Below are 23,800 nucleotides of genomic sequence, written 5' to 3'. Positions count from 1 at the left end.
GGGAGACGCTGCTAAGGACGCAGAACTCTGGATTGGCGCTTTACGAGGGCGCCCAAGACCTACCACCAACTCCTCGGTCGCCGCCTCAGAGCGACTCCCCGCCCCACTTTTACCCAGACTCCAGCTGACGTGAAGGTGCTGCTCAAAGTCTTCTGGTCGGAAATGCAACGAACAAATCCTGACACCGCTGTCCACAGCTCTACGCAAGACGACGGCGCGCAACCAAATGCTGCGCATTGCTGCATCGGTCGGCAGTTTATGCAAACTAACGTCGCCCGATCGACCGCAAGCCTTTAGCCGACCTTTCGCGCAACCTACTACTGCACATAAACGCGGCATGATTGGTGAGACACCAGTTCGCAAAGCGAACACGAGACGACGCACGAAACCAAAACCAAAAGTTTGCCGCCCCCGGCGCTCGTACCTTCTTCTTTTTTTTTTGTTCATGGTTGCTCGATGCTTGTTACGCGCCCGAGGTAGCAGTGCGGGATGCGTTCAACCAGTGACAAACGGAGGGATCGCTTCAGATTATGCTTTTATACATGGTATGAAACCTATTAATTCCCAACTACAACTTCAAAATATTATCCAACGTTCAAATAAACTTTTTTCATAACATCTCACCACCGAAATCGAAACCAAGAGCGCGTCTATCGTTTGAACCAATCGCCAGACGAGGAGCCCGTTGTCGTCGCGCTTCGACGGCGCACTTTAATTCACCTTTCTGCCGCCGCCTCGATGAGGTCTCAGGCATCGTTCCCGGCGCTTTTATTACCGTGCCTGTTTGCTCGATTGGTGCGGCACCCAAATTGCTGTTCGGGCAAGAACTTGGTCAACAGTATCTGAGACGTGCCTGACATCCATTTCAATCGTCGAATAAAACTTCGAAACTGCCTTCATGGTCCCTTTAAACATGTATAGTCCGAAAAATATACGGTAGGTATGTATGTCAATATCGTATCAGCACTTCTCTGCATGTCTCCCTGCATTCTCCAGCGTGTACACAAAATTCAGCGATAAATCAGCGCCGAGTCAGTGCTGACAGTAGCCCCGACACAGCACCAACTTTTGCGTCGTCTCAACACTGCACCGCGCGCGCAAGTTGGCCTTGACGAGTGCGTTGTGCCACCTTGCCGCAGCACGATCCACATCGACCTCGACGAAATGCGGAAAGCAGACGGGTACGAGAAGTGGCGCGAGCAGGAGTCTAAAACGGTCGGGGACCTCGTGCAGAAGCGACTTACCAAGTTGCAGGTAAGCCTCGAGCCGAGCCATGTAGTGCTTAGCCTTGTACAAAGTTATGTCGTCGCATGTCGCTACTTGTCCGTTCACAAGTTACTTTGTGGGTTCTCAAACTGAGTTCGTAGGAACACAGGTGTTCTCGTGGCACCCTATGGGGTTCCCCAGGCTCAAGTTTTTTTGGCCATCCCTTACCCCAAGTGAAACATTATTCCAGTTTAAGGGAGATATGGCCTCGGAATCTAAATTTTTTCAGAAAAAAAAGTTTTGTTTAAAAATGATATGTTCATGTTTATTAGCTTCCAAAGAATGGTTTCAGAAACTTTCACTTATATACATGCGAGATATATCTCACAATAAATTATTTTCGGCATGCCGGCAGCCCTCAGAGTCAGCGGCTAGCAAATTTTTACATTATAGTATTTAGCGCTGCTCTTTAACTCTTTTAACATAGCCAGAACATCTCGCCCTCACAGGAAGTGTCATTTACTCAAAATTTAGCTCGTAGAGGCTTTCCAAGTTTCAACATCTCAATAACCAAAAAAACAGCAAACATTAAAAAAAAAATTGGTATGGGTGATTTTATTGGATGAGACCCAAAACAGGGCTTACGATTGGTCCTGCCCAGTGACGTGATATTGTGCTATCTTCAGTGGCACCCCTTTGACAGTATCTTCCACTTTGGATCATATTGCTGCTTTGCCGCTCTTTCTTAGTATGATTTGCCTCTTAGTTCTTGGTAGTTTATTTGTCAACGAATGCTTGCTACCAAAGTTAGCTCGCCCACAAACAACAGATGCTGGTAGCTATTTCCAGGGCAACAACAGACACTCCTAATATGATCATTATTGTTTATAAAGTCTTTTGACCCTTTCCGGAATTCAGTGCCATCTGGTGACTAAAATGGCAGTTTATCTTTTACTATACTAATGGCGGCAATGAACCTGTGGTCTGCAGTATTTAATGAAGCACCGTCATTTAAAGGTCAACGGTAAACGAGAATGTGCACTTCACTACAATTATTTTTCAATCTCTTTTAGTGTCGATGGCGAACCAAATGCAGCCAGTTGGAACGAAGCGCCAACCCATATAGACGCATTGATAGAGTCCTATACATCAAGGTGCTTTGAAGCCGAGTGAGTGCTACTAACAGATTGACTGGGACCGAGTTAGGAATGAACGCTTACGCAGCTCTTGCGTCCAATTCCTGCTTCACGTCACGCTAACGTCGAGAATGTAAAGGCATCGAATCATCTGCTTAGGAGCATCTTCAACTTCTTCCTTCATCTGTAAACAGAAGGCCGCCATTAGTATAGCTCATATTCCGTTTTCAGATGATGATGATGATAGTGATCAAAGTGGCCAGACTGAATTCTGGAAAGGGTCTATACCGAGACGGGGAGGTATTCCTCAACCATTGGTCAAGAGCGATGCATGTTCCTCGAAATAGAGAGGTCCGAAAACCCCCGTGGTAACAGATACATTTCTCAGAGCATTTCTGTTGTTTACAATCAATTTAAACTATGCTAAGAGGGGCAGATGCTTGCATTCAGAATCATCACTCCGACCGTTCCTTTACTGTGTATGCCACTGCCACCAGCTCCTTGACAGCTAAGTTGTTTTGGAGGCTCTCTCTTAACTCTGACCATTGTCTAGGGCTTAGACTTTGAACTGGCGGCCCCTAAAGTTGATTCTTAATATTAATAGAACAGAACTGTTTTCACTTGAGATCGCTTAGCCGTAAGCTGACATATAGATGTTTTTGTGTCTTGCACCTGCGCTTGTGGGGCAAAGCATGGGCAACTTTTCTGCTGAAAAGTCGAGGTCAGACCTTGCAACTTCATTAGCGTGTGTCTCGGTATCCTTAAAGGAACCTTTTTATCTCAAGTTAAAGCTGTACACTTTTATAATTATGTGCTTGTGTCTTATATACATATAGCCAACGCAGGCCTCTCAAAACTTTTTTCTGACGCAAAAGTTAATTTTGCAGTGCCCAACGCTCTCTCTCTGCCCAGATGTAGTGCTACCAGCCTGGAGCAGATGCCACAGCTTTGACACTAACCGTTGTTCAAAAGTTGTGAGCGATTTTCTACAAATTTCAATGGGGGAATGGGGCTCTTTTTTTTAATTTTCTAAAAAATTTAATAGCTCACGCCGTCCATCGTATTTGTGGACTTCATTGGCTGCCAATTTTTTATTGAAAGTTTTCAAATATTGCTTATAACTTTTCAATTAGATAAGGGCAAGCTCTGAAACGTTGGCATCTGGTCTGGGCTGCTATTGCTACATTTGAGCAGACACTAAGCATTTGGCAATGCATATAAATTGGTGGTAAAGAGAAACACTAAATTTTAGGAAAGACCCATTTGACAACATAGTTTCAGGCGGCTGTGCAGGATTCGCTGTGACCAGGCTCACATTGCTCGGGGTGGGGTAAAAAATGAACCTTTCTTCTATACTCGCTCTAAAAATATAGTGCATAGGGCCAACATATGCTTAGTACCGCCGTATAAAGTGCGTTGGCCAATGGGTCTTTTATATCAGTGGAGGCCATACCTTTTCTCGCAATATACAATAATGTATGGGCCGTTTTCTGCCACGCACTCTGGATGGGACCCTGCAACCCCGCTTGGCACGTTTCAGAACCCCAAGGCGTGCGGCAGCGCCAAGCGCCTGCTGTGCCGCCTGAACAAGGGGTGCGGCTACGGGTGCCAGATCCACCACGCCACCTACTGCCTCATCATGGCGTACGGCACCCGACGCACCATGGTGCTCCACTCCAAGGGGTGGCGCTATGCCGCCGGTGGCTGGGAGACGGTCTTCAAGCCAGTCAGCAACAGCTGCGTCGAGGAGACCGGGGGGACCAGGGCCACTTGGTCGGGTGAGACCTCCACCCAGTGTGCACGTTTCCAAGACATACCCACCGCAGCTACAAAAGGGAGCGGAGACCGTCGACTTGCATCTTTTACCGAGAATCTCGTTTGCAACGTCTAGACCCTCGAGCAGGGATGGCCAGAGTGACATGGGGTTAGAGCCGCGGATAAAACTACGAAAGTTCAGAGAGTCGCACGAAAAAGAAAGGGGGGGGGTGCTACTTTTAACAAGAAACTATATGGAGGGAACGGTCCTTTCCAAAAAAGACGAGTATAATTGTCGACTACAACAAATGACACCAGGCAGCAGAATTATTCTTTAACCGCTAAGCAAAATAAATGCACGGTTCGAAATTCATTCTAAAAATAAAGGAAATAGGGTCACTGGACACATCTGTGTGTCAAAAAGCAGCCCAGCCATATGTATGTAGTGTAGTACAGGGCTGCCAAGACTGTTAAGCTTTTCTTAGATTCTAGAACTTGTTTTGTTTTGGGCATACAGGAGGGTTAGGGGGGGAACGCTTACCAGGGAGTTGCGAGCCGCGCTTGGAGCCGCCAAGAGCCGCAGTTTGGCCACCCCTGTTCCAGAGTCTGGTGCCTGAAATGCGTTTTGGACTGGTCCCTTTAACGTCCCATGTTGCCTGTGCATCGAAAGTGGTCCTGAAATAGCAACACATGATGTCGCGAGAGCCAGCGTTCCTGGTAGATTTTTGTAGAAATACCGGCGAAAAAAGACGAGCGGATGCGAAGGTTTCTGCTGTTACAGCGTCCCATCTCGTGTCTGCTTTATTCTTGTCTACCATCTGGCTGTAGAGCAACCTGCAGCAGAACAGGCGTTTGCCGCATTTACCTACGCTGCTATGCCACCATGAGGGTTGCGATGATGTCACTTTTGTGACATCATGAGGCGGAAATAGAAGGACCACGTTTGAGGACGTGGTACACACTCCAGCCGGCCATGCGTTCCAAGCACCATAGTTAAATCCAAGTGCAAGTCAGTCTGGGTTATGAAACTGGTTCTAGCTGGACGCAACAGTCAGAGACACGTTGCAGGCACCTTACAACAACACCGAATTTTGTGATTGAGGGTGCTGTGGGGCATCGAGTGATGAGGAGTTTGTGACCCACGACTTACGTTTCTCCGGGCGCGCAGGTCATGACGATGGTGCGGATGTCCTCGAAGTTCCGATCATCGACAGCATCCAGCCAAGGCCCAAGTACCTCCCGCTGGCGGTGCCCAAGGACCTTTCCGAGCGACTCATCCGCCTAGTGGGAGACCCGGCCCTCTGGTGGATCTCTCAGGCGATCCGCTTCCTCATGCGGCCCCAGCCCGAGATCCAGCAGTACCTGGCCAAGGCTGAGAAGGATATGGACTTCAAGCGACCTGTGGTTGGGTAATGGATTCCAAACCTCGCCCCCCTCCCCTTCTCTGCACGCTTTCTAGTAATTCAAATATACAGCAAGCAAATGGAGGATTGGAGGAAAGGGAGAGCGGTGAGGAAGAGTGGTCACGTGTGCATTCACGCTCCGCCCCTAAAACTGCTCGTCTGTCCGTGGCAGACAACATGTTTTCCGTGGGTTCTTCATTCGTGGGAGTGTATCTGGTAGTTGTTAGTTGACAAAAATAATGTACCCTTAGAGGTATTTTCTCTCCCCTGTCTCGAAAGCCAAGTCTTTGTTCCTACAGAAGCAGTGGATTTCTGAAAGCCATAAAAAAGGTAAGGCAGCCATTGCCAGGAGTAGCAGACAACACCGGTGTTTGGTGCCCAAATGCCAGACCTTGGCATCAGTGCTTCCTATGCTCCAGGAGCAGACAACAGTCTTGCTCGCTCCGATTAGAGGAAGAGTGGAAGATTAGTGGCTAGGCGCAAAGGCTAGCTGCCTTTGTCTCTACCTGCTGCATGCCTCCAATCAGAGCGAGCAAGAGTGTCTGCTCCTCACGCAGAGGGACGAGCGGTGTCGAGGTGAGGCATTCAGATGTTGAACACCCCACTTTACGAATGAGGAGTCACCCTTTGAGAAAGGGGAGAGAAAACATTTTGAAGAGTAGATGTTTTTTTGTCGACTAACAACTCCAGATACGCAGTAACAAATGAGCAACACCCATGGCCAAGATGTTGTTTGTTCCAGACCAAAAAACAGCTGTAGGGGTGGAGCTTCCTTGCACACGTTATCACTCCCTTTACCCACGCTTCCTCTCCTCTTCTCCACTCGCACCCCATATTATGTTTTTGTTTGACGAGTCATTCTTTGGCCTTCACATCTGCTAATGCCACAGTTTTTATGGCTGCGGAACAATAATGAGATGCTCAGAACTTGCCTCGCCTTGCGTTTCTGAAGCTGTCAGCGATCATAGAGCAAACCCTTGTTCTTTATGGTTCATAATGACATAGGGTACTTAGATAAATTCTGCGCTTAAGAATGTTTTAAAATGAATTAGACCAACCCTGTCGATCTGAGAACGTCAATCCCCAAAGGTTGGGAGGGATGTCCGAGAATTTAAACCGAAACTGGACCGTTATTCTCGGCGACTGGCCTCCCCACGACGCAGGGTGCACGTGAGGCGGACGGACAAGATTGGGACGGAGGCCGACTTCCACAGCATTGAAGAGTACATGGAGTTTGTGGACGACTACTTCGCCAAGCTCGAGCTGCAGACGCCCGGTGTAAAGCGACGTGTCTACCTCGCCACCGACGACCCGAAGCTCCTGGGAGAGGCAAGGCAAAAGTAGGCTGTGGCTCTCTCGCCTCATTGCTTTTCTTGCTTGGACTAACGAACTAAGCTCAGCTGATTATCGTAAGGTCTCTAGTTAAGCACGAGAATGTCGAGTTGAGCGACCTATGCAAAGGTGCAACTTATATACAATGCGATCCACTTATACCACATATAACGATGTATTGCTTATAACGATCAGTTTCTAGTCTAGAAACGATCAGATTCTAGTCTAGATACAATGATAATCGGTTATAACTAGAATTCAGTGTTTTCAAACAAATCCGAAAAATTTTGGTAGATTCGGATTTATTCGATAAACTCTGAATTTTGACGTGCCAACGCTTCCTCCCCCTCCTCTCATCTCCCCCTCTCCTCTCCCCCTCCCCCTCCCCCCTCCAAAAAAAAAATAAAATAAAATAAAGACGGTGTTGTACAATTAAGTTTTGTTCGGCACACAGGGTCAATGGTCCCGGGGAAATGCCACCACAGTTATTTTTCAAATCTCAGATCATTGACAAAAGGGGTCTTACCGCTTATCTTGTCAAGGTTCAGGATGACATGTCATTGTACTCTCGGGACACAAAAAAAGCCTTTGTATTTATTGGTTTCTAGTTTGGGCCATGCTATTTGTGTTTTAAGAGGAAGGAGAGGTTGTGTTTTTGTAAGAGTGGGGAAAGTTATGGACCATAGAGATTGCATAAAATTGGGAAGAGGAGTAGCTGAAAGTTCCTTATGACATCCTTTACTACTCCACCTCGTGCAGCCACGGGGTAGCATAGAATAGGATGGGATGAATACGTGCTTCCCAGTGACTACCTCCAGGGCCCGTTTGCTTGAACCACTAACCGCAGCTAAAGTTAGCCGCAGTACCTAGGAGAGGGATCTTGAGATCACGTGACTGGCTCGGTAGGGATGCGGGGAAACATGGCGGTGCCCCAGTGAGTGACCGCCGTTCGCTTTGGAACTAATATGTCGTTGTGGTTGCAATATCGGGCGCGTTAGTCAGCAACGAATGGTGCAGGAGGCTTTCGCTTTGCCTTACCTCACTTAAACCGCAAGGCATGGGCAATGACATCGCCACATTTTTTAGATAGTGTTTCGATTCTGGGCACTCCTAAGCCTAAATGAACGCTATAATTTTCGGCATAGCAACGTCTTTGGAAAGCGGATTGTTGATAGCACACAAAAGCAGACGGCGTCCCAAGAGACCTTTTTTCTAAATTATCCAAGCACCGAGGTGCACGCTACGACTGTAGTTGCACGCGTCGCACGTGCTGGCGTCTGCAGTGGTAACCGTTCTAAAGCAAAAAGTATAAAATAAATTTTGCCTTGCACGCGCGTTCGTTAAAGCCTTATTATGAATTTTTACTTCAAATCTTTTATAAGGGGAAGGCCAGCGCGCGTGAACCGTAGAATTAAACGTCCAGCGTTCTCCTCGCGATGCTTGGATAATTTAGAAAAAAGGTCTGTTGGGACGCCGTCTGCTTTTGTGTGCTATCAACAATCCGCTTTCCAAAGATGTTGTCATGCCGACAATTATCGCGTTCATTTAGGCTTAGGAGTGTCAAGAATCGAAACACTATCTAAAAAATGTGGCGATATCATTGCCCATGCTTTGCGGTTTAAGTAAGGTAAGGCAAAGCGAAAGCCTCCTGCACCATTCGTTGCTGACTAACGTGCCCGATATTGCAACCACAACGACATATTAGTTCCAAAGCGAGCGGCACTCACTCACTGGGACACCGCCATGTTTCCCCGCATCCCTACCGAGCCAGTCACGTGATCTCAAAATCCCTCTCCTAGGTACTGCGGCTAACTTTGGCCGCGGTTAGTGGTTCGAGCAAACGGGCCCTGGGGTTTATTTTTAGGATATCGAAGTTTATCAAAGCCACCCATGTGTGCAACTTTTGCCGTGGGACAAATTAGTGTTGTCATTGGCGATGGCACCAACACCAAATCCAGCTGAAGAAACATTAATTGATATAAGCGCATTTTATTTTCTTTATCTAGCAGATGTTTACACCCGAATATTATTTATTTATTTTTTAAAAACAACACTGCGAAATTAAGCTCCGAATTTTGGAGATTTTGGAATCAAACAAAAATAAACTATAAACACAAAATTTTCAGAAAAAAATAAAGTCCGAAAAACACCCTTTGAATTTGACGAAAAATAAACTTTGAAAACACGGAATCATAGCTGCAACGATTGAAATTTCCGGTTTTTTCGTTATTGTTACAAGTGGATTGCACTGTACACCAAGAAGCAAAGGTATGTGGGCGAGCTGGCTGAGAAACATCAAAATCTAGACACAGAAATAGATTTCTTTTTTTCTTATAAACTTATATGGACCGGAAGAAGCGATGCGTCGTCCACACACGTCAAACTTCAGAGTTTTCCCCCACTTTGGTTGCTAGGTACCCGCACTACCAGTTCTACGGAGACAGCCAGGTGGCCAAGACGGCGTCCCTGGGCAACCGGTACACCTCAGAGTCCTTGAGGGGCATCATCCTGGACATCCATATGCTCTCCAAGTGCGACTTCCTTTCCTGCACCTTCTCCTCCCAGGTGAGGGACGGCCTCAGTCACGCCTCACCGGCTGGTAGAACGGTTATGACTTGACTCGACTCTACTACGGTGCCTGAATCGCACTTTCGACTGGCAGTGGCCCCAAAGTGGAAACAAATCGCATTGAAAGAACCGGCTTGTCATGCGACGTCGCGATTCTGGAACTCGGTCGTAGAAGCTCAGGCAGAAAGTACGGGGGAGTGCGAGCGTCACTGGTCGTCAAAGCTTTAAAACTCCTGGTAGCCGAAGCTTCCGTCGGCTGTCGAGCCGGGGAACGACCTGCAGCGAAACAGGAGTCTTTTACATCCGCCTCCACTGCTGTGCCGTTACCAAGATTGTGGCAGGCCACGGCATAACACCTCTGTGATGTTTTAAGGCAAAAATAGAGGGGCCACAAATTAGGACACGGTAAGCACGCTGGTCGAAAGCACGTTCCAGGCTCCATAGTAGTTCAACTACGGTGCTTGGAGTCCGTCTTTGACTGGTGTGTTTGTGGCATCCTTGTCTGTGGTCCCTCGATTTCTGCTCACCGGTGTCATAAAAGTGTCATGCTGTTGTCTGCTGTGATCCTTATGGTGGCACATCAACGGAAGTGTATGCGGCAGGTGCCTGATCTGCTGCGGGTCGCTCTGCAGCGTGACGGTCCACAGTAGCTTCGGCAGCCGGGACATGGGACGCAGCGATGACAGCTGCTCTTGCCTTAGATCGTAGTTTTGGTCGGAACTTCTGTGGTCAACCCTTAGATTTGCAACATCCAATAGTGTGACATGCCATCTCGCATGACATAATAGACTCATTAATTCAAACTCCAGGAAGCCACGAATTTTGTTTGAATTATCAGAAATTCATCTAAATACGTATCGTGCGAGATAAAATTATGATTTGCCATATTAATTGCTATACATACAAAGCAGGCTAATAAGTTGTCTAGTGTGAACTATTAAAGGGGTACAGATTAAAAGGATGATCATAATCGAAACCTGAAATATTCCTGGAGCACTTCGAAACGGGTGAAGTATGATCCATGATATCCGTAAATGATAATCACACGCTTGAATTTTCAGCGTATGGCTATATTTTTCATTCCAACCGACGGATTCTGGGGAGCACTTCAAAATCAGCCAACGAGGCGGTACAATGCGTCTCGGGATATTTTCCCAGTACGTCAAGCTTGCAACGTCACGGGCCCATAAACGGCCAAGGGTACCATAATTACGGTAGTCGCCACCAGGTGGCGCCGGCTTTATCGTCAACGCATTACTGTCCCGCCAAGTGGGAATACCCGAGGTATGGTGTACTAGAACTGAGAGGTGTGACAAGCGCCGCTTATTCCCGGGCGCCTTCATCGGACACGCTGTGCCGTGGCACTGCTACTGATGGCCCCATGACATCGGACTTTACAATAAAGCGATCGGTCCCCCCCCTACCAGGTAGTACTGGGAAATCAATTTATTCGTTTTAAAATTGCTTTTCTTGCGTTTACGGATGAAAGACAGGTGTTTCTGAGCTGCTGTTATGAAGGAGACCATGTCTACACAAAGAAATAGGCGCTAAAATTGTGCTTCCGTACACTGCTGAAATGGTAGAAGGTATATTTTATAACGGTGGAATAGAATGCTAACAAGACAGAGGTGATTGTGTTTCCACTACTCTACCATGACAAAATACATTAGACTCATTAATTCAAACTCCAGGATGTGCCAAATTTTGTTTGAATTATCAGAAATTCATCTAAGTGTCCTCCAATATAAAATTATGATTTTCCGCATGAATGGGTACACACACAAAGCAGATATTTGATGATTACCTTTACGTAGGCCTACTGATCACAAGCAAGTATGCTGCATATGAAACATTTGCGAAATGTATCACAAAAGTTTATTTATCCCTCAAAAACGATCGTTGTGGACTACCTATTTAGACAGCTCAGGACAACTCAAAACGAAATTCACTTTGCTTATGAGGCTAAGAAGTTGTCCAGTGTGAACTATTAAACAGAGACACATGAGCGATGAAAACGGAAAATGCGCGGCAGTTTTTAAAGCAACTTGCGTGGACACTGACGTGGATCTATGCCACGCTGCCACGTCACAGTGTTCGTGGAAGTTGTGGAAATTTATGCATGGTGCCCGTTTTCATAGCTCATATGTGCCCTCCTTCAGAGCCTTATATAAAGAGAGTTTGGCCATTCATTGGGAAGTATAGGAGCCAAATGAGGAGGTGCCATTGGCCAAAAGCAGGCAGGGCGTGTTCCAGGGCGCCTTTACATATTCGAATGTGGCCAACCAGAAGCCTGGAATAATACCCTGCTGGTGGTCGCGGGAAACAAAATTAATAAGTGCGTTGGAGTAACCCTCGGTGACTGAAAATATGCATGTGATGTTTCAATCAGTCATCCAAAACCATGATGGAAGAGCGCGACTAGCAAAATGATTGACATAATCTGTATGCCAGGCGCCGAAGGCCGGGAATTTTCCGTCCGAGTGGTCACAGTCTGTCCGAGCAAAACAGAGTTGGGGCGGCACATTTGTTTCTTACATCTTTTTGCATGATCATAATCGAAACATCACATGCACCATATTTTTAACTGTTACTACATTTAACCCTTCCACTCTTATTAAAACTTTCTTGCTACCACTGCTAGGGGTATTCTTTTCGGCTTCTGGTTGGCCAAGAGAGCATGCCAAGCCCCCTATCTTCGTCTGATGCATGCCCTGGCTCTGCCCGCTCCTCCATCTCTCTCTATACACTGCTCTGCCCCGCTTGAACCTCCTCGAGTGCGCCTCTCGCCAAGCAAGCGAGCACCTGCGCGCTGCGGAGAGGCAGCACCCGCGAAAGCAAGCTCTGCGGGTGTTGCTTCTCTGCAGTGCACGGGTGCTCGGAAAAAAGCGCACTCAGCGGGGCCACGGGAACAAAAAGTATGAATGACACGAAAATTCCTTTCGAATTAAGTGGCTTATGAATACATTAAGACCATAGCGGGACAACAAAAATATTAAAATTTGTTTGAATTAACCGGAAGTACAAAATATCCGAGTTTGAATTATCACGAGCCTACTGTATCTTGCGACTTTGGGACCACTTTTGGATACGGGGGCGGTATTGGAATGTAAACACGCCAGTCCAAGCAGCGTTCTAGGTACCATGGTTGAACAGGCCCAGCATTGCCCGACCTAACCTTGGGGCAGTACACTCAAGTGACCCAAAAAAGGTTATTCGAATTGCAAGTGTGCTTGATCTCTAAATAGCTCAGGTGCACTGAATGTGGGGTGAAATTTTTGTATGCTTGTTGCATTTCTGTTTTTCATTTGATTTCTGTCAAAATTTGGTGGGAAGGCTCAGGTGGTGCACAGTTTTACATCAATGATCCTTTTGCTAAATTACCCAAGCACCAAGGTGCATGCTGGAAGTGTAGTCACATACATGTGCTGCACGTGCTGGCGTCTACAGCAATAATTTATCTCAAGCGCAACACTATTAGTTCTTTAAACGAGTTTGTTTACGTTTTACTTCAATGTTTTCTTTGAATCTTTTATACTGGTAAGGCAAGCTCATGCAGCGTGCATACCTACGTCCCCAGCATTCTTCTTTGTACCTGGTTAATTTGGTAAGAGGTCTATTAAAGCATTGCCGCTAAATGTAGTGGGGAAGTTATGTGTTAAACTTTTCCATTACTATTTTGTTTTCTTCATCTTTTGCTATAACAAACCTGTCAATACCTTCTTTGTAATGAAGACAGTCAACCTTGTAAACATTGTGGTGGTTTATTAGCTATATTGCACATTTCATGGCTCTGCAGATCCTTTGATGAAGAATGTCAAGCGTCTTTTTTTCCAACTTTTCGTACATCACCTTCCATATCATAGACACTTTATGCGCGGAGATAAGCACTTGGTTCTTTTCGGTAATGTTTTACACTTTCTCGTACAAACTGGCTCTCTGCACCAGTCATAGGCCCTTCAAGGGACACTGACAGGGTATTTATGCTCGCCAAATGTTTTATTTGTACATGACATGAGAACCCAACTACCCAGAACACAATTTGCAGCTCGAAATTTGTTTCCTTTTTGTCCAAAAACCGCCGATCGAGAAGGTTTGAGTCGCACCCACTCTCTTCTTCGTGGTCACGTGCCATTTTCTACGGTTTTGACACAACCACCAAAGATAATCAAAGTCGTGGGTCATCGAAGGCAGATACTCAATACTAAAAATGAACAAAAACTATAGCACCCCATTTTCGTGGCTTCTAAAAACTGCAAATATGTTTATTGAAGCAAAAAAGTAGCACAGCCACGTGATTTCCGGTAACTTTCTCCTCCTCTATATTTCTTCTTCCGCCCCAGTCCACTTTCGGTTTCGAGCAGTTGTATTTTTTTATTTTAATAAAAATGTATGTGATCCTGTAGCAAAATATTGATTGGGTAGTCTTCCAACACCATAATAGATCGCCTGGAAAAGCATAAATATTTTTATGGGGGTTGTCAGTGTCCCTTTAACACTGCAGTTTCTTACTCTTACAATAGACCTTTCAAATTAAAATATTTCTGCCATTTGTTAATTAAACCTTTGTTGGTGCTGCATGGCCTGCATTGCATTTTGAGCCATTAAAGCACTTAATCCTCATTATCACCTGCCTTTGCAAAATGTTCTGTAGCAAATTAAAGAAAAAAGCACAGGGCGCAAAAAAAAAGAATGTTGCCATTGTTTTGCTTCATTTTGGAACCCAGGTGTGCCGCATGGCGTACGAGATCATGCAGCTGTCGCACGTTGACGCGTCCAAGCGGTTCCAGTCGCTGGACGACATATACTACTTCGGCGGTCAGAAGGACCACAGCCAGGTGGCGGCGTACGACCACACCGCCCGCGGGGCCTCGGAGATGGACATCCGCAAGGGCGACATCCTCGGCATCGCAGGCAACCACTGGGACGGCTACTCCAAGGGGGTGAACCGCCGCACCGGGAAGCAGGGCCTCTACCCGTCGTTCAAGGCCGTCGAGAAGGTAGATGTCGTCGACTTTCCTCCCTACGAAGACGACGACAACGGCCACCGCAACGAAGTGAAGTGAACGCGTAGGCACGGTGCCCAAAACGCGTCTCCAACCGCTGCATTTACTGCGTCCCAAAACGTGGTCCCTGGATTTCCGCCCCACGACGTCGTACGGGCCCATTCACATGCGTGCCACGGTGCTACCTCCGCGCCACTGGGGGATTTTAGTAGATCATTCCGGCACCTCCGGCGACGCCGCCCGATAACGATGCAGTGCATGTGCAAAGGCGTTGCCAAAGTTTCGGGTATCGTCAGCATTGCCGGAACAATCTTTTAAAACCCTTTATTACGCTTCGTTCGACTGGCCGCAACATACCAAGAACCGTCGAAGCCAAGCTAGGCCAAGCCAAGCCAAGGCCTCACAAGGTGTGGCGCGGCGACGCGCGGGAGGTGCATCGCACACCATGTTCGCGGAGCCGGATTAGTCGGGTAGGCCCGGGGCGTCCACCACAGCCTGACGTAAGGTAAAACAGCACAGTCGTTCGAAATAGCGTTGACCTTGACGGTGCAGTGCCGACTTTGCGCCATGTTGGTGATTCGGTGCCGTCCGGCGCAATTAGTTGCTACTCCGGGTCCACTTTCGACGAGTCTTTCAAAGACACGTCCTGGGCACAGTAGCGACGGGGACCACGACGCATAATGCAGTGAGGACACCTTACTCTACAACGGGACGTTTAGGAGGACGTGCGCAGGTTTCGAGTTGGGACGATTCCATCGCCAACGAGCCAAGAACCGCATTTAACGCATTCGTAAGTGCATCAAAGAATGATACGTGTTTTTGATGGGGATGGACAATGAAAATTGTGTGCCCGGTGCTTGCAGAAAGGGGGGGGGGGTGCAAACTGCAAAAAACTGGTATTGTCGCACTTTCGTCGACCGAAGGAACTAACGGTCGAGTTTATTTGCAGTTGCTGCTTTTTAGGTGCCCCATTGTTTACATTTTTAAATTTGCTTCGTATTGGTTGTTGGGTTTTTATGAGCTAATGTATAAGGACGTTTGTTGTTTTAATGAATCTAAGTGCTCTTAAAGTTTGTTTAATTTTTTTTTCTCTAAAATCCATTTTTTTGTTGGTGTGCGAATGTTTTTTATGTACCACGTTTAGATGTAAATGCGTTTCTTTGTTTTACTTGACGCACTGGGCATTGGGGCCAGAGGTAAGCTCGCGGCGTTCTTTCTCTTTTGGAAAACGCGTCCGCTGCATTGCGACCTTGTTGTTGTTTAAAATGCAGAGGAATAAACCCAGTTTTAAAAAGGTGGAGCGTGTTTTTTTGTCCACTGACATGTCCCACAAGTCGCATAAGACTTTTTTTTCTCAGAAACCTAAAAAGCCCTACAAAACTTTGTAAAAACAAAACTAGATTGTGGAAATATTTTTGACGACTGCTTAAAAATTCAGAATTCCCGGAAGCACCAATCGAGTAGAAACCCACGTTTGATACACAGGTTCGCTCAGTCTCCATCACGCATGCTACACGGCAGATTCACGCATTCACGTCCGAGCGTGGCGGCGCGTGCTGCAACCACTTACGACAAGAGACCACACTGGCACTACCTATGGGGTGGACCTGGAACACTTCCAATCTGAGCAAGTTCCCTAATATTTTACGCATCATTCTTTCGCCATGGGCTTGATATACTTTTATCAATGTTTTTACTTATAAAAGTGACCGTTTCTCACGGATAATGCATAGATGTGATCTCGCACCAGTGTGCACATGCCACCATGCAAATCCCCCTCCCCTAAAGGTCATCCTGGTGATATCCCACACTGCTTGGTGGTAGTTACAAACATCCAGGGGGGAAGGAAATTTGCTCAGAAGGGTGAGAGAAAAAAACCTAGGCTAGGTGGCACAAGCTACCGCCCATTATGAAGGGTACAACTGTGGTGGCACTTTCTTAGGACCACTGACTTTGTGCTCTGATCACTTATTTGTTTTTTTTTTTGGGGGGGGGGGGGGGGGGGGGCAGGGGCATTTGAGGCATTGACATTTTGAGATATTGAATAAATCCAAAATGGCAGAAATTTTATTGGCAGGTGGTCTTCAGTTTTTCGGGTTTATCAAGAAATGCGGAACAACCTAGTCGTTTTAGATAGCTGAGGACTGAACCAACTTAACGCCCGCACTGAACTCCTAAGCCCCTTGATGCGAGGCAAAACCTAAGATGTCAGCTTCATCTGGCTCTTCATGTAACAGTATATGTCCTAGTGGCAAGCATGCACCTGCTCCCTAGAGGTAAAAATGCCAGTGTTCTAGTATCCACGTGCATACGAGGGCTTCCATTCCTCAACAGAATATATTTCCATTCTGTTGGTCAAAACGTTCTTAAAACAAACAATACCTTATCTAGATGCATCCGTGATAACGAGCACTGGCAATCCTGGTTAGAACGTGGGGAGCGCTGTGCAGCTGGCAATTAACAGCTTATTTCTTTTTAAGCACACGTGACTTTCGTTTGTTAGAACAAGACTTGCCATCGGACAGTTCTTTTTGTGGATTAACTTCATCCAGGTAGTTGCAAAGGATCAGCATGCAAGTCCTATAAAGGAACGTTTTAGTAGTGTCTCAGTTAAGTGTGCGAAACAGAGTACTGTCAAAGCCAGTGCACGAGCCGAGTAGCTCTTGAACCGTCTCGGCATGCTCACATGCCCGACCTTTCTCAAGTTTCTTGGAGAACAATGAAGATGCAAGTTTTATGTTGTGTGCACACATCTGACCTTAAGATGCTGATGCTGGCCTTGTGAAATGAAAAAATTGCAAAACTCTGCAGGGGCATATAATGCTCCTTCTAGGCAGCGAAGGATTTAGAAGTCCAGAGGAGAAATTTGTGTGGCAAGAATCTCGGAGGCTATGTTTTTGTTCTAATGGCAGCGATTGATGAAGATGACCTAACCGAGCATCCTTGAGTTCACAAATCAAAGGCGAAAGACCGAATTGATAGAAAAAATCCTATTTTTAGCTCCATGCTTTTGAAAACGCAAGCTTTTTTGGGGGGGTGTGGAGAAGTGGTGTAATGCTACTGTTAGAGCATCGGGTTTTGTTCTGGATAGAGTGGATATACTCACCTTTAAAAAGTATTTATTACAGGGCAAGTGATACATTCTATCATCAAAGATGGTGTAAAGGAAATCCCGTTTCGGCGTGAACTTGCACGACTTCTTAACTGACCATCAAACAGTGGCAACATACTTGGACAAAAGCATTGCAACACTCGTTTACCATAGGAATTGCAAAGTTTATTCACTTGCATGCAAGTCTGTTTGTGCAAATTTTGTTCAGTGGTTGATACATAGGGCACCAGATGGTGTTAAAGTCTAAATTCCTGTTGGTCCGCGGGTGCAAGCACCATTTTTATCACACAGGTCTTCAACTGCTCCTCTGCTAGTCACATGGAAGTTAACTATGCAAGCATTATCAATGACAATTTTTTCTATTCCAAGGAATTCTTTGAAGTGACTATCTGAATCGCAGAGGAGCAGGTATTTGTGCGATAGAAGCATCCCTATCCGCCACCTGGGATACGCGCTCTCTAGCAGGCAGGGTCTGCCGAGAGAAAAATGTGGGTGATCTGGCAAAGCCAGTCTGGTTTGTGATTCATAACGTACCTCAGTAAAATATGACGCATCTGCTGGGCATGTCACTGGGTCCTGCAACAACCTGAAGGAACAGCTTGGGAAAAGCTTCAGAGTAAAAACATGTATGATAAGTATGTCCTGTACAAGCAAGACCCTAAAAGAAGTGCAGCAACGGCATTTCCTCTGTGATGCGCTGTATGAACAATCGGGGGTTGCATCTGACAACTGCTGGAGACGGTACTTTACAACCTCACAATTATGTGCAGTCTCTGAAGGCTTTGGAGAGGAGGCGGAACGTGGATGCATCTCTGGCTTTCTAAGGCATATGCTATCCAGTCCATTGCCGCCTTCCTACGAGGGCACTTCTTACAACACTTAAGTCGTGATGAGTCAGCTATGGCCGAGTTCCACTAGAGTAACGGACAGAAACAACTGACACCAAAAAGTTGCAAGCACCGGCAGCAAGCATGCAAAGGTATCTTTTGCAGGCTTGCAATCGCATGCTTACTTTAAGGGCACCATAAGACTACAAGTTTGCCAAAGGTGCCTTCGCGTGCATGCCACACATGCTTGAGGCTTGTTGGTGTCGGCTGTTTCTGCTTGTCTGTCTAGTGGGACTCGGGCATTACAAGAAGGTCCAAGGCATGATTGTTACCAATGGATATTGCAATCCAGCTGGCTGTTGTGGCACGACTTGGACCATCCCAGGAGCTGCTGGTGCAGATGTCGCAGACATCTATGGTGCCATGGCCGACAATGCAGTGTTGAGGGTGACAGCTTGCTGGGCAGGAACGATCACAGGCATTCCAATTCCTTGCACTGGGTAGAGCATCTGGCTGACAGTGGGCCCAGGAAGGCTCCATGCTCTCATGGCATGGTTGGTCATTGGTGCCTGAGCAGAAGTGACCCCAGTTATTGATGCAGCAGATGTTGAAGGCACCTGTGCCAGTTGTTGGTGCACAGCATTTGCCTTCTGAAGTACAGGCATTTGGCAGGGCGGGCTGGTTCCATAGTACAACTGACAGCCTTTGCTGCCGCCGTACCACATTTCTCCAAAATGCACCACCACATCCTGTGGTGCTAACAACTGTCGAACTGCTGCGGGTCCAGGGGGATACACAGCTGCAGCTGTCTCCAGGAACCCTAGGAAGGGATCCATGTCTCTAATATCCATCTCTCTTCGCCACATGAACTCGCAGAGATGCAGCCCATATCCATTGTTTTGGGTTTTTCCCGAGTGAGCATTGTGGCGCTTCAATGACCTCCATTTGTACTCTATGGTCTGAGTGTTCTTTACGGGATCTACGAAGTACAGGGTATAGTTCATAGTCGAACTGGAACTCAAGTTGAGGAAGCCTGGCACCACCATCATGATTGATAAGTGGGCAGCTGTAAGCTGCCCACTTGTCAATCATGATGGCGGTGCCAGGCACACCTCCAAGTGCACATGCCCACCTCAGCAATGATCACCTGCAGCCCCTGTCTGAAGTTCCACCATTCCAAAAATACAGATGTCATCAACCACTCGTCCCCTAGGTTACGATGGCCAATCTTAGCCTCGTCGACCTCGACGACCTTTCAAAGGCCACCAATTCTCGGTCTTGCTGGAAAGCTCTGCATTTCGTCAAACCATCTGAAGCAGGTGTCTCGAAAACATCATGTCCAGGCCACAATAGTTTCATGGAGAGCGTTCTGGTTTCCTGAGAGGCAATTCTCTGGATGGAAGACAAGGTGGCTCCCCCACCAGTAATGACAAAGAGGACTTCGAGAAGCTGTCCAATCGCAAGATGGCACTTGTCGAAGAAGGTGCCTGTGGTGATGCTCTTTTTCCAGTCATGGCCTTTCCGACGCCTCCAAAACTGGCTTGCCCTCAGCTCGATAGTAGAGCCTCCAGTTCTCTCCACACAAGTCACATGGCGTGTGTCGGGGTAGCAGACTTATCAATTGACACCATGCTAAAACTGAATCTCCTGCATCTGTTAAATTGCACAGCTGTTTTAAATTAAAGGAAACCGTTGCGAGAAGATATCACGCAAAAATTAGACTGATAAAACGTGCAACTTCGTTAACTACAGTACGAAAACAATAAAGGTCGAAAAGGTACTCGCTACTAAACGCAGCGCACGTGTAGAGCACGTGTTAAGGACGAAGCAATGACAAACAAATTATCTCGAAAATGCACGAGTTAAGGACGAAGCAATAATAAACGGATTCGCTCAAAAATACACGAGAGCTTACACAAAGGAGAAACAAACTGCAAGCAAACAAAGAGCGAAAAAATCTGACCAAGTCTCTAGGAGCAACTAGATTGATCAAGAGAAAACGGGAAATATGGACTTAGCGGGGCTAAGGATCAGGCCGTTGAGCAAATTCGAGGGGAAGGCTGTGTCCAGGGCTGGGTCGCTACGATCTGCAGCAGAGATCGACTCTGGCAAATGGCTGCTTGCAGGGAAGGCAGCTCGATCTGGCCACTGTGGATCTGGCTCGATGGCAATCCTTTCTACGTAAGCTGACGTCACTACTCCTAACCGCCTTTCCGTTTTGCGATACGACGGACCACGGCGGGCACAGCGAGTCATTCCAGCCAATCCTCCCGCGATGAGCAAGCACATCGCTTGACTACGCGCCCAGCGCGTCGCTGCGGAGCCCCTTCCGAAGCTCACATGACACTCTCGCGGCATTGGATTGGTTACGAGGGCTCGTAGTATCCGCTGCGGTCCACCATGAGATGAAACTGATGACGGAGGCGTTCTGACAAATAAATACACGAAACTAGATTTTGCTCCGAAAAAGCGATCGTCCAAAAATCACCTGTACGAATTGTAGACATAGGCAAGGTAGCTGGGTTGGCTAGCTGGGTGCAGGGGCTGGGTGACGTACTTATATATGCACTTATATATTTGCCGTCAATCGAGTGTGACTTCAACTTCCGGTCATCGACACGTCTCGAGGGTCTCGAGGTGCCTGCAGCAGACGACGCACGCAAATAGAACGATGAAAGTATGTCGTCTGCAACAGTTTGAATCGTTGGAATAATTTTATGATTTTGATATTCTATTGGTTGTGAACATGACAGATGTGAAGACTAATCGGGTTTATATGAAAATTAAATTTATCTCCGTGTGACACGTTATTTGTGCTGCAGTAGAACCAGCAGGCTGACGTTCATTGCGATGAAGAGGCAATTGATTTGACTCTAACGTTTGAGGCCCCAATTTTGTGGGCAGGCTCTTGCTGATATTTCAGTTTTCAGCAAAACTCAAAAGAGCGGAAGAACCGGGTAAAAGCATCAGGTAGACAAGTTACCTTTGTTACTGGTCGACAGGCGTACGGTTCACTTGATCACACAAATCACTTAGGCAATTGACAAACAAACATATTCACATACCGGCGGACGAGTCTTTTTGTTGAATAAATCTTCAGTGGTGTTTGAGACTTTGTGTTTGTGCTCCTTTTGTCTCGGGGTTCTTCGTCATTACGTTTAATTTACCGTTTAATTTACACCTGCTCGTTTCTGCACGTGGTACACATATTTAATGAACGGGCGAACATACCTTTGCAGTAGTTCACAGTGCTAACTCGGTTGCCCGTGATTGCCGTGATTGTTAAGAGGCCGGAATGGTCAAGATTACATTTGCACGCGTATACGTTGTTCAACTTTACTTGAAGAAAGCCGTTCCTTTGTGAAATAACCCAAGGAGCTTGCATTGTTGTGTTGTTTCTACCCCGCGAAAAGGAAGCCTTCCGTTTGCGACGAACTACGAGTTTCGGCACAAAAACTGGGCCCTCGAGTCGTCTGCACGGTTTCGACCTGCAAACGCAAGCAGCGTTCTCATGACGGCAAATCCCCAAGCGAAGTCATAGCGTGGTATTCATCGGTAATGTCCGCAATGAGCATCGCACCATTGAACATCACAATCGAATAATACGATTTGTTAAAGCGCTTGATTATCTTTATATTGACTTAAAACGCTACTCGTTTCTTATTGAGCAAGCCTGCCACCACATTTGGATACCGCTCAACTTCCTACTCGTTTAAAGTTAATTAAATATTTATGGAAATGAAGACGTCTGTAGGACTATTTAAATACCGGCAACATTAAATTATAGGGTTCTAGTGGGTTACTGAGAGTCGACGCGTTTTGAAACGTAACTAGCGGCTTATACACGGGGAAGGCAAGCTATAGCCTTTGAACTTGCGGGTTTCATTAATGATACACAGTGCTCCATAGAGATATTATTTTTTATTATTTGAGTATGCTTAGCGCAAAGTAATGAAACAATGTACAACTGTATTTTCCTCTGTCGCTGAAACCGCCATGTGAAGGAGAGCGCGCATGCGTAGTTGAGCGTGCTGGAGTTCGCAATGTATAAATGTGCTGGGCATCTACGCCTAATTTCGGTTATACAGTGATCATTTTTTTATATAAGGCGAGTGCGTTCAGCCCAGCATTCCCTTTGGTGCTTCGATATATTTACGTCCTGTACCGGCCTTCCTGGCTCGTGCCGCAATCTTTTTTCGAAGGGTAGCGGAATGCTCCTATCCTACCACTCCTTTTTCTTGTTGTTTCCAAAAGCTTCTAGCAGCTGGCCAACTCTCCAAACCGGTGTCGCCTCGTCTTTTCTCCTGCCTCCTCTCTTTCTTTCTTGTTTTGTGTTGTGTTTCCGACGCGCGCCACGGTCGACCGTGACATCCGAGTTCTTGCTGGTACTGTACTCTTTACAGATACAGGTTAACACTAAACAGCATACTTGCTATGCTCCTATGACCACATTCCACAGCACTGATTAGTGTGGCGTTGATGACAGCATTCTAATGCAAAACGCTACTTAAATGAAAAGCAATGAACCTTTTCAGTGCGCCTCGATGACTAGAACGCGAACTGAAGGGAACTTTCCCTACATCTAGGGCATTTTGACAGCGTGCAAGGAAAACAGGAAATATCTAATAAAGAATTCAATTAGACCTGTGCAACCGCTCGGTTAAAGGGGAACTCCGCCGATTTTTTTAACAACCTAATCCAAGGGCACCACCTGAATGCGGATGACTTTCTGATTCCGAAATGATATCTCGTACCCCAGATTCACTTTAGTTAATTTAAAAAAAATGTGATATTTTGTTTGCTGCCGAAACCGAAACATTGTTCTTCCTAGTTTTTCCCGTATTTTCCGCCACCCAAACGTGACGTCACAGGCAGGCAGCGAGGCGCGCGGCCGGCAATCGAGTACGCTCGCGAACGACATTATAGCGCACTGATCTCTATTTTATTGTACTACAATAGAGATCAGTGTTCTCGCGTCTAAGACCGAGGAAACCTAGGCGGTATTGCTTTTATGAGTTGATAATGTTATCTATTTGCATTAAGTATGACCTTGGCAAACGTGCGAAAATAAAAAAAAAGTAAAAAAAAAAAAAGACCGGAACCGTTTTTGCAAGTCAGAAGCTGGCAGTTACGCTGGCGAAGAAATGTCGACGAGTCAAGCAATACATTTGTTGAAACATTACCCAAGCACCACGGAGAATGCTCTGAATGTGGGTACAGGTGCCCCACAGGCTCGTCTTATGCCTGAAGAAACGTGCCATATGTTTTAGAATTCCTTTGGAAAACTTACTGTTGCAGACGCCAGTATGTGTAGCTACCCTTGTAGCATGCATATGCTCCTTGGTACTTAAGTATAGGGTGTCCCAAGTCACCAGGCTCGATCTAAAATGAACCGCAAAAATCGACGCCGGCACGTTGCAATCGAAGCTTTTCGTCAAAGGTGTATTTCAGAGGTCAG

The 23,800-nt window shown here is 46.6% G+C and overlaps 1 protein-coding gene across 1 annotated transcript in view; it reads left to right on the top strand.

Moving 5' to 3' along the window:
- LOC115329958 (alpha-(1,6)-fucosyltransferase) overlaps positions 1 to 15,701 on the top strand; it is a 30,681-nt gene extending 14,980 nt beyond the window's left edge. Inside the window, exons 5-10 of the mRNA XM_029991646.3 lie at positions 1,140 to 1,254; positions 3,883 to 4,120; positions 5,266 to 5,506; positions 6,664 to 6,840; positions 9,247 to 9,397; positions 14,125 to 15,701. Of these exons, the coding sequence (XP_029847506.2) occupies positions 1,140 to 1,254; positions 3,883 to 4,120; positions 5,266 to 5,506; positions 6,664 to 6,840; positions 9,247 to 9,397; positions 14,125 to 14,463 (1,261 nt within the window). The 3' untranslated portion in view covers positions 14,464 to 15,701. The remainder of the gene's footprint in view (positions 1 to 1,139; positions 1,255 to 3,882; positions 4,121 to 5,265; positions 5,507 to 6,663; positions 6,841 to 9,246; positions 9,398 to 14,124) is intronic.
- The last annotated feature ends 8,099 nt before the right edge of the window (positions 15,702 to 23,800 follow it).

Source organism: Ixodes scapularis, unplaced genomic scaffold, assembly GCF_016920785.2.
Source record: "Ixodes scapularis isolate PalLabHiFi unplaced genomic scaffold, ASM1692078v2 ptg000219l_1___fragment_2___debris__unscaffolded, whole genome shotgun sequence".
NCBI lineage: Eukaryota > Metazoa > Arthropoda > Arachnida > Ixodida > Ixodidae > Ixodes > Ixodes scapularis.
The sequence above is the reverse complement of the archived record's forward strand: the minus strand, read 5'-3'. Positions and strand labels throughout refer to the sequence as shown.